The sequence below is a fragment of the Melopsittacus undulatus genome, chromosome 13 (assembly GCF_012275295.1).
Source record: "Melopsittacus undulatus isolate bMelUnd1 chromosome 13, bMelUnd1.mat.Z, whole genome shotgun sequence".
NCBI lineage: Eukaryota > Metazoa > Chordata > Aves > Psittaciformes > Psittaculidae > Melopsittacus > Melopsittacus undulatus.
Window position 1 is genome coordinate 9,907,507 of NC_047539.1, and position 10,965 is coordinate 9,918,471.

Below are 10,965 nucleotides of genomic sequence, written 5' to 3' on the forward strand. Positions count from 1 at the left end.
TGTGTGATATGAGGATGCTGTCCTTAGCAAGGTGCCATGCTGAAGAAGTAATTGCAAGCCATAAAATAATGCATGTGAAGCCTTCCATTTGCTGAACTTGGACTGACAAGGGCTTCCTAATGGACAAAAAGACACTCAAAGTGCTTTCAGATGTCAGCATCCAGAAAAGAGCTCAGATGTAAATGGAGGTTTGAGCTGAAGGGCTTCAGATGTGTGCTGGGCTTCCATGACAAGGTTTGGGGGGGGTGTGCTACAGGGATAGCTTCTGTGAGAAGCTTCCTCTATGGAATCAAGAGGAACTTGCTGCTGGGCTAGGCCAAGCCCATCAGTGGTGGTGGCAGCACCTCTGGGATAATGTATTTTAAGGGGGGGGACACTGCAGAACTGCAGCCAGAGAGAAGTGAGTGTGTGAGATTGGCAGCTCTGCAGGCACTGAGGTCAGTGCAGAAGGAGGGAGAAGATGCTCCAGGCACCAGAGCAGAGATTCCTCTACAGCCCGTGGTGAGGACTGTGGTGAGACAGGCTGTGCCCTGCAGCCCATGGAGGACTCAACACCAGGCAGGATATCCAGAGGAGTTGGTGACTCTGTGGGAAGCCCACTCTGGAGCAGGTTTGCTGCAGGACTTGTGTCCTTATGGGGACACAACACTGGAACAGTGTGTTCTGGAGGGACTGCACCCCATGGAAGGGACCCATGCTGGAGCAGTTCATGGAGAACTGCAGCCTGTAGGACTGACTCCTGTTGGAGAAGCTCTTGGAGGACTGTGTCCTATGGGAAGGGACCCCAAGGCTGGAGCAGTGGAGGAGTGTGAGGAGTCCTCCCCTGAGAAGGAAGGAGCAGCAAGACAATGTGCAATGAACTGACCACAGCCCCAGTTCCCCTGCACCACTGGATGGGAGGAGGTAGAGAAGATCAGGAGTGGAGTTGAGCCTGCAGCAAGGGAGGGCTGGGGGGAAGATTTAGTTTCTATTTCTCATTTCCCTACTCTGATTTGATTGGTAATAAACCAGTTTCCTGAAATCAGGTCTGTTTTGTCTGTGATGGTAACTGCTGAGTGATCCCTCCCTGTCCTTATCTCAACCCAGGAGCCTTTCATTGTGTTTTCTCTCCCCTGTCCATCTGAGGAGGGAAATGATGGAGCAGCTTTGGCAGGCACCTGGAGTGCAGCCAGGGCCAGCCCACCCCAGTGTGGTTCCCACCTCAGCATTATATGGGTTTAATGTTTAATTCATAACTTTCTGATTTTCAATTACATGGTGAAGATACTGAGCATGGCTTGAAGAGCCATGGGGGAGGCAGCCTTAAATTAAGAAACTAGAAAGTAGGCCACTACCACAAGCTGTAAGAAGTATTTCAGGCTGGAAACAACCCAATGTTCATAGCACGTTACCTGTTTGTGTCCAACTATAAACATACTCTGATGAAAACCATTTTTGTTTTGCTCCCATAGGCAGGTCTTGCCTTAAGCTGAACTGGGGCTTGTGTTGGTCACCAGGTAATAAAGGGAATGCAGCATCTGGTACATGACCCACTGGTCTGGGAAGATGAGGTTCTTGCCTCTTGATTCCTTGGAGACTTTCTACTCCTGTTGTGCAAGTGTCTTGCCCTGGGCTTGATCCTTTGATTGCCAGGATTGGTATTGATGATTTCCCTTTTCTCCACAGGGGACACTACACAGAAAATGAGATCTGCACAGTATCCTACCCCAGCAGAATTGGATGCTTATGCTAAGAAGGTCGCCAACAACCCACTGACTATAAAAATCTTTCCAAACAGTGTCAAGGTTCCCCAGAGGAAACACATACGCCGTACTGTGAACGGACTTGATACTTCAGGCCAGAGGTACAGTCCTTACCCATCTCAGGCCACCACCAAAACAGGCCTCCTGGCGATAGTCAAATCTCCAGCAAAAGGAATTATCAAAGACTTTGACGGGACACGCACGCGTCTGCTGCCGGAAGCGATGATGAATCCCCCTTCCACCCCTTACGTTGCACCTAGCACTTTAACCCACCCCCAGGCGCTTGCTCGCCAGCAGGCTCTCCAGCATGCACAGACTTTGCAGCACCCCCAGAGTATCCCGCAGCCACAGACTTTGCAGCACCCTCAGGGTATACCCCAGCCACAAAGCTTACCGCACCCTCAGGGGATCCCTCAGAACATGCAGCAGCCTCAGGGCTTGCAGCATCCTCAGACCATGGCACACCAGACTCTGCAGCACCCCCCAAATCCTTTGCTGCAGCCGGGTTTACATGGAAGCAGAAAGATGCCGGATGCAGACGCGCCGCCGAATGTGACCGTGTCTACCTCAACCATTCCCCTCTCTATGGCTGCCACTCTGCAGCAGAACCAGCCACCGGACCTGAGCAGCATTGTGCACCAGATTAACCAGTTCTGCCAGGCCAGAGCTGGCATTAGCACTACCTCAGTGTGTGAGGGACAGATTGCAAACCCCAGCCCTATAAGTCGCAACCTGCTTATCAATGCAAGTACCAGGGTATCTACTCACAATGTCCCTACACCCATGCCTTCCTGTGTAGTTAACCCTGTAGATCATGCTGCTGCTGCTATTCCTCCTGCCTCTGTTAATGTGCCCATGGTGAATATTAACAGGGTGCCGCCTGCGTACCAGAACGAAATCAAATCGGTTGCGTGGAACCAGCACCAGCTTGCACATCTGCAGCAAATGTGTGGGGATGCTGCTGGGCCTGCTGGACTCGCAGGGAAGCACCCTCAGAGAGAGATCACCGGGCAGAGCTTCCCTGTCAAAACTTCAAACTACCCTCAAGAACTGTGCATGGGCCAGTCCTTCAGCTTGAAGCCCCCCATTGAGAAGCCTACACCTTCTCCACCTGTGAACGGGTTGCAGGGACCCTTGCCATATACCAATGGGCACTATTTCCAGCCCATCTGGAATAACATTCTGCCCACACCCAACAGTGACAGCTCTGGGTCCCAGGACCTCGCCATGCCTTTCCACGGGGGACAGCCAGCAGGAGCACCGCTAGATTGTGCAGGAGGAACTCATTACAGAGCTGGAGCTGGCCCATCCAGCCAGAATAATGTGATGCAGACCATGGATTACCTAAGTGGGGACTTCCAGCAGTCCTGCTTCAGAGATCAGAGCATGGCCGTGCTGGGAAAAGTCCATCGGCCTTCCATGAACCGAGCACCTGAACCAACTGATAGTCGAAATCTTCATATTCAACACCCAGGGTATAGATAGGCTGCAGTCACTTTCACAGACATAAAAAACATAGAGGTTTAGTCTTAATTTTAATTAATAAGCAAGGCATTTTTAACTTGCAAACTTGTGTGATCATTATAGTAACCATCAGAAGACGACATACTGTATATTTAAAAGCTTTGCTTACGTGTTTCCTATCTCCTTTCTGTATCAGATATTTAACATGCCTTTTGTGTCAGAGGATTTCATTACACTACTTCACACCACAGCCCTTTCCTCACCATAGAACACCCCTTCTGTGCAGCTTCTTCTTAGCAGCTCCTCGCTGGACTGATGTTGAGTTGCTGCTGGGTTTCGCCAGCTCCATCAAGAGCAAGGTAGTGTAGCTGCTTAAATTTCCATCTCCATTTCCTCTGAAGATTAAGAGCAAGAGGATTTGTCAGGAAGCAGGGCTTATTTTCAGCCGAAAGCCCATTTTATTAATGCATTAAACATTGACCATTTGCACTGTCTAGAGGCCTGTTTAATTGAAAAAGAAGCCTATGTTTGAAACGAGCTAGCTACGGGGATGTATTTGGGCATTAATACAGGACGAAGCTTTTCAGCTCTGCCTTGCCCACCTTTGTCATTTTAGACTTTGTCCAAAGTCAAAAGTCTCCGGCAGGTATTTCTGACACTTCTTTCTTTTGCAGACAGGGTATGGAGAAGGGGGGAATGGTGGGTTTAGGAGGCAGCATAGCTGCCATAGGTAGCTGCCTTTTCTCTGCATTGTATTTCCCTTCCCCACTCCCTTTTTTGCCTAAGAGCTAGCTTTGTCTGAACCCCTCGCTGCTAGGAGTCTGGCTGTCCTCATGTGAAGGAATCCAGACCCACTGACAACTCCAAAAAGGGTTCAGCTTTTTTGTAGCTAAAATGAATTTCAGGGGGAGGAGACATAATCAATGCTCAGGGCAGTGTGGCTCAGTCCCACTGCTGTGAAGCTCTGCTCATGAGCCACCGTGGGACCAGTGGTCCCATCTTCCTCTCCTTCAGAACACCACAGCAGGTTTAACAGAACAATTCCTCTCCCTGGGGATTAGCAAAGCTCTGTCTAACATCCTTTTATCCCAGGGTCTCGGTGCCTAACTCCTCTTGTTCCTTTCCCACATCACTTCCAGCAGCTAGTCGAGTCGGTGACCGTAGGACACTATTGAGTAACCTCAGCATCTTGTTCCCCTCAGTGTTACCACAGCACACCTTTTCCTTTCTAACAGCTGGATTTCTTGTAAGTAGAAAATTCCTCATCTCTAGTAATGAGACTAATACTTGAACATAATGATCACAATCAAGTTTGGAAATTAAAAAAAAAAAGGAAAAAAGAGAAAACATGAATTAAAAAAAACCTAAATGCATTGATTCTTTATATGTACACTGGCTAAAAACTATTGCTCTACACTGTAACTTTTAAGTGTAATATTTCTGTATGAATGTCGCCCGGTAGTGTGGGTTTGAGTAGCATTGTGTATGGGTGAACCCACTTGGCCTCTGCCATCCACTGGCCTCCCTCACAGCCCTTGGAAACAAACAAAGCCTTAAGTATTTACTCCTTGAACTTTTCCTCCACGAGCATGGTTTCAAAGTAAAAAACAACCCAATCTTTAAAAGACATCATACAAAAGTTAAAACACACAAAAAAGAACAAAAAAAGAGAAGTAACCGGTTTTGAGTGCGTCCTAGTTGGCTAGAAATCCTTCCTTTTTTGGTAAATGGAGACATTAGGAGACATTTCTTTGTATTTTTTTAAGTTAGACGTGTAGTCCTGGGCTGTAACAACTCCTTAGGTTTCAGAGCTTAGCAGAGTACGTTTCCTGACTCCTTGCGTAAGTTAGTACACTTATGGCATTATTGCAATCCCTTCAAGTGTACTCTAAACCGTTCTTTAGTGGGAACTCTTTTAGCAAAGGGAAGCAATTTGACTAAAGACGGATTAAATTATGTGTTGGCTTGTGTTGCCTTATATTTAAAAACAGAAAAGGAAGACTTGCCTGATTGTGTTATGCCAAATGATAGCAACATGAAGTCCTAATTTATTGTTTATAATCGTATTCCTGCAGTCTTTGTGAAAACTGGTAAATATACATCTATGGAAGAACTAAAACCCTGAGGCTTTTCATGCAATATTTTTCTCAATACATGATAGTGGAAGCCAAGGTTTGAGTCTGAAGCTGCTCCCCTTATGGTCTTCCCTGCTGTCTCCCCCCATCCTACCCCTCCTGAACCGATCTAGGGCTGTGCGATGACTTTAACCTGCTGAGTTAGTTCTGCTACCTGAATCCTTTCCTTTTTACTAAATAAACTACTGGCATCTCCTCTGTTCAGTAGCCTGCTGCAAATCTCAACCCAGACTGTTATTAAAAGCTGATTTTTCTGCCTCCTGCTCTTCTCCTGTGAGAGAGAGACCGAGTGGAGTCCTGTGTCGTGCTGTTTGTGGAAGTGGTTTTGAGGCCTGGGAGGTGTTTGGGATCATTCTGTTCTGGGATTGTTCCGCAGGGAGAGCTGTGACCTCTGAGACTTTGCCCCGGGGCAGCAGGACCGGGAAGCAAAAATACTCCTGAGATTCATCCAGGTGGGACATTGCTTGAAAAATGGGAATCATTTTACTATTAAAATATACTGAAATATTGCCTTTTGTTCTAGGAGTGAGATCTTTCTTTAAACCGACCTTTTCACTTCAGCAGCAGCCTGGTGCTGGCAGGCTCCTTCCTTCTCCTTCCCCACCACAAACCATGACCTGCCTCATTCCCAGGTGCCACTTTTGGGATCCAACCCTGCCACTCTCACTCCCAAAGGGAAGAGCACAGGAGACGCAAGCCTGAGGCTGATGGTCCAGTGCATAGCAGGGATTGTGCTCTGTTGGAATCCCTTGTTCACACATGGGTTTATTTCACACTACCTGGTATAGAAGAGAAAGGCCAGGGACACATCTTCACCCTGGGTTCTCCCTGGTGCAGATTGGGACAAGCCTTTGGGCTCCACACAGTGCTCAGCTTGTCTGTCTGTAGGTTGGTGGCTTCCTGATCTCCAGCTCCAGCACAGGGCTTCTGTTCCCCTCACAGGTCCTTGGAGATAACAGTTGTGCTCCTTGGGGAAAGAGTAAGGTCTTGCCACATGTTTTCCTCAGCTGTTTCCATTGCCTCATCACCACTGAAGTCTTTCCCCTTTACAGCACCACACTGATTTAGCAGAACGAATTTGATGGTTCCTGCAGCTGGAAGTGGACATCGCGTAGATCCTGAGAGGGATAAACATGAAAGCAGGGTAAATCCTTCCATGAGGCAGCTTCCATTTCAGACATACCTTTCCAGCAGAAACTGAAGCTGTTAAATCCCAAACCTGCTTTGTTACAGCCCAAAGTTAACATTTTACAGACACTTGTGCATTTTCCTTAAGCTTTACAATATGAAAACTCATGTCCATGGGAGTCAACCGCTCCCGTGGGAACCAAACAGGAATGTTTGCTGGGAGAGAACTGGGAATTGTTGCTGGGTTTGATTAAACCACAGGCTGATTATAAACACTTCGCTTGTATGCTATGGGTACAGCCACAGTTCCTGCTTGTCTGTAGGGAAAACAGAGACCTGGTCCCTCTGCCCCTAGGGCTGCTAAAGCTGGACTGAGAAGTGACTGCCCTTCGAAATGCTGGCCTACCAGTGTGTGTAATGAGCTCAGTTCTGCTTATTGACATCATTCCAAATTATAAAGGGATTTCATTACATTCATAGACCAGTTCTGAAGAGACCCCTCTGCAGCTGTGAGAGGTTTTCTCCCCTCTCTAGTGATTGTACATCTACTTTAATCTATGCTTTCATCCCAGAATGACACAGCAGCTCAAACCCCATCTCTACGTGCTGGAGTGTAAAAATCAGACACCAAGCTAGCACCTTTCATGGTGTTCCCACATTTCCTGGATACTAGGAAATGTATTTGTATTCCACAGGCTCCTCCAGAATTTTGGGGTAAACTTAGCTTAGAGCAGCCATCCATCCATCTGCCCACCATGCAGAGACGGAGCTTCGGAATCCTATTCCTGCAGTCACTGGAGCATCTTTGGTAGCAACTTGGAAGCATCTTTGGTAGCATCTTTATCTGTCCCCCCAAGCAGGAGGAATGTTTCTGCAGGACTCTTACACTGTCTTTGCAGGTAGTTAGACCTGTTTACTGGAGCAATAATGAGCCAGTGGGGACTTCTGTGTGAGCAGAGGTACCTGCAGCCATAACTAAGCTTAAGGCCTCTGGCATACAGCCTTTTAAAGCTTCTCCCTTAGGGCCAGACAGGGCTTTCTTCAAAGATTTAATGGCTGTGTTTGGTCTTTTCCCCCTACACTGAGCTCCCTGTTCCACGGTAGGGGTTAGAAGGATGCAGACATTGAGGGGTCAGCATCACCCCAAGATGTTCTGTGTCAAAACCCAGCAGCACATTGTCTTGTGATGGAGAGGAGCTGAACAGAACTGGTCCATGAGGAGCCACAGGAAGGGGGCACACTGAAATCGGCTCCTCATTACTTGGCTGGGGAAGCTTGTGTTGGACATCAGCCACCTTTGGATGCTCTTCCAATGTTCAACAAGGCCAAATGGCAATAAAATTACTGGAGTATTTAATCTACTTCAGTTCATTTCCAGGCAATCGGGTACAAAGCATTAACTCAGATGGCCTCAGCGGTGAAATCACACCAGGATTTAACCTGGATAACCCCCTTCTCCTTCATCACCCTCAAACCCCTTGGTCCTGGGGAGGGAGGGACCCCAGCCTGATGTTTAATAAAGGATGTGAAAGCAAATTGCTCTTGTTTTTTTCTCCTGATTAAATATTAATGTCTGGTTTTGCATCTTGGCAGAGTGGCAATAATTGGCACAGATCAGGGCTCTACATTTAGATCCAGAAGAGCAGTAGATGAGGTGGGGTCTGCCAGAAATTCTCTGTATCTATATAGAAAAGGTTCTGTAAGGGGTGAAAAGGGTTTGGTGTTTGGTTAAATAAGAGCATCTCAGTGTGGTTGGGGGCTTACACTAAGCTCCAGCCCTTCAGTTTCCAGGGTATTTAATAACACATTCCCCACTGGCTTGAGCATCTTGTGTAATACTCACTGTGTTGGCCCAATGGAGCAGGGACCATGCTGAAAGCTGCTGGGCCTTTAGAATAAACCTTCAAGCCAACAACTTCCCAGGGAGTTTATTTTTAAACTCGAAATTCGAGGCTAAATTTAGGAACAAAACCATTTTATCGCCTCCTCTGCCCCATGAATATTAAGAGCATCTCCTCCTCCTGCTCTGCAGACAGGGGCTTGCAGGGAAATTGCTCCAAACACGTGAAGGTTAAGAGGTGCTTCAAGATCCGGTTGACATTTCCAGCCCGGCACTGCAAGGAGATGTGGCTCCGGCTGCGACGTGCTGGAATAAATGGAGCTGTGTGGTAGTGCTCATCAGAGCTACTGGAGAGCGGCACCTGATGGCAAACAGCACGTTAGTGACTGGAGAGGGGAAAGGGAAGGGAATAAACCCCAAGCAGGGGAAGCAGAGGGATGGATCCAGGGCTTTGAGCAGCTCTCAGCTCCCTGGGGTTGGTTTTCCCCTCGGCTGGGCTTTGAATGAGCACAGCCAGGAGGTGCTGCACAGGATTCAGGCAACAGCGCTGCCCACAGCAGCTTTAGGTCATAAAGCCCTTAGGTCACAAATAACTATGTGGGGGGTTTTCTTCATTATTATTATTATTTATAACATATAATATATATAATAATATAATAATGATGCTATATCACACATATATAATAATATGTTATCTATAATAATAATATAATAATTGTACTTTATTAATAATAATAATCAGGGTGCACAAGGGGCTGCCAGCACCCTGCTGTGGTGTATGAATGGGACAGCTCCGATACAGTGTGAGTGTATATATATATGTAAATATATATATGTATGTCTATACATATATGTGTGTGTGTGCATCGATATATGTGTATAGATCTAAATTATATATAAAAAATAAAATACAAACTATAAATATATATCTAAAGGTAAGATCTATGCAGACAGGGACTGGATGATGGGTTCGCCCTCTGCTAGCTCGGGGGATGTCCCTCATAAAGCGGTAAAACAGCAGCATAAGGGTCTGCAGGAGACAAAACCGAATGAGAACGGGTCCGAGTGCGGGTCTGGGGTGAAACCAAAGGACACCGCGAGGCGGCGCCACCGAGTCACGCACGGGGCGGAAGCAGGGGGGTGAGGAGGGGGAGCGCAGCGCGGACTGGTGCTGGGCACCAAAAATGGGGTTTTGAGCACCAAAATGGGCTGGATTTGGTCACCAAAACGGGCTGATTCTGAGCATCAGAATGGTCTGATTCTGGGCACCAGAATAAACTAATGCTGGACACCAGTATGGGCTGATTCTGAGCTGCAGAATGAACTGATGCTGGGCACCACAACGGGCTAATTCTTGGTGTCAGAATGGGCTCCAGCACGGGCTAATGATGGGGAGGGGAACACGAGGTATGGACACACCGCAGCAGCGCTGCCCCCCTCCACCCTCAGCCCAGCTCAGCCAGGGTGCAGCTAATTAGGAGCTAATTACATTAAGCCGAAGCAGCACTAATGCAATTGTGGGATTAGGCTGCAGAAATGCGACACCCCCATTGCCGCTGGGGTGATGGGGGGGGGGAGGAAGACACCACATCCCTGAGCCCTGAGACCAGCCACAGAGTTCCACTGAAGCTCATCACCACCACCAAATATAACAGATAACAAAACCCAGAACCCCATTTACCCCCCTATAGCATGCATAGCACCCAGAACCCATTTAACCCACTATAGCACCCATAGCAACCAGACCCTCATTTAACCCCTATAGCACCCATAGCACCCAGGATCGCATGCACGTCCCTATAACAACCATAGAACCCAGACCCCGATTTCTGCAGTTATAGGAAGCAGACCCCCATTTACACCCCTATAGGACCTACAGGGTAAATGGGATTCTGGGTGTTATGCATGCTATAGGAGAGTAAATGGGATTCTGGGTCCTATAGGGGGGTAAATGGAGATCTGGGTGCTATGGGTCGTATAGGGGAGACAAAACGAGGAGTGACAGGTATACAGCTGGCACCGTTGCGATGCCAGTTGTCTGCAGAAGAGGCACAGCACCAGTATCCCCTCCTGGCTCTTCAGATGTGGGAGCAGGGGCCAAGCGTTCCTGCCCTACTGTGCTGCTGGGGCAGAGAACCCTCTGTTCGTAGGGCACGAACAATTGGCCCCTGCGCCCAGAGCCAAAGAGCCAGTAGGGGATACTGGTGCTGCACCTCTTCAGCGCACAGCTGGCATCGAAACGGTGGCACCTGCCTACCTGTCACTCCTCGTGTTCGGCCCTGAAGTCCATTGTGGGCACAGGGGCCAATTGCTCTGAGGTCTCCACGCAGCTTCTCTTCTCCAGGCTGAACAGCCCCAACTTTCTCAGCCTGTCTCCATACAGGAGCTGCTCCAGCCCCTGAGCATCCTCGTGGCCTCCTCTGAACTTGTTCCAACAGTTCCATGTCCTTCTTGTGCTGAGGGCACCAGAACTGCACACAAGGCTCCAAGTGAGGTCTAGTCAAGATGGTTTTTGTGTGTTTAGGGTTTCTTTTCAATGTATTCTTCAAGCAGCAGTACAGCATTCTCTCTCTCTGCTGTTCAGCCGTTTTGTGACAGACATCATGGCTAAAACGCCTGTAGAGATGAGGCTTTTCCTGATTCAAGAATCAAATTA

The 10,965-nt window shown here is 48.1% G+C and overlaps 1 protein-coding gene across 2 annotated transcripts in view; it reads left to right on the plus strand.

The window, feature by feature from the left end:
• The window catches only part of FAM222B (family with sequence similarity 222 member B), a 36,871-nt gene extending 31,021 nt beyond the window's left edge, over window positions 1–5,850 (plus strand). For both annotated transcript variants that reach the window (XM_034069033.1, XM_034069032.1), the window contains one exon: window positions 1,666–5,850. In XM_034069033.1, coding sequence (XP_033924924.1) covers window positions 1,683–3,227 — 1,545 coding nt within the window. In that variant the 5' untranslated portion in view covers window positions 1,666–1,682 and the 3' untranslated portion in view covers window positions 3,228–5,850. The remainder of the gene's footprint in view (window positions 1–1,665) is intronic.
• Window positions 5,851–10,965: the final 5,115 nt, after the last annotated feature.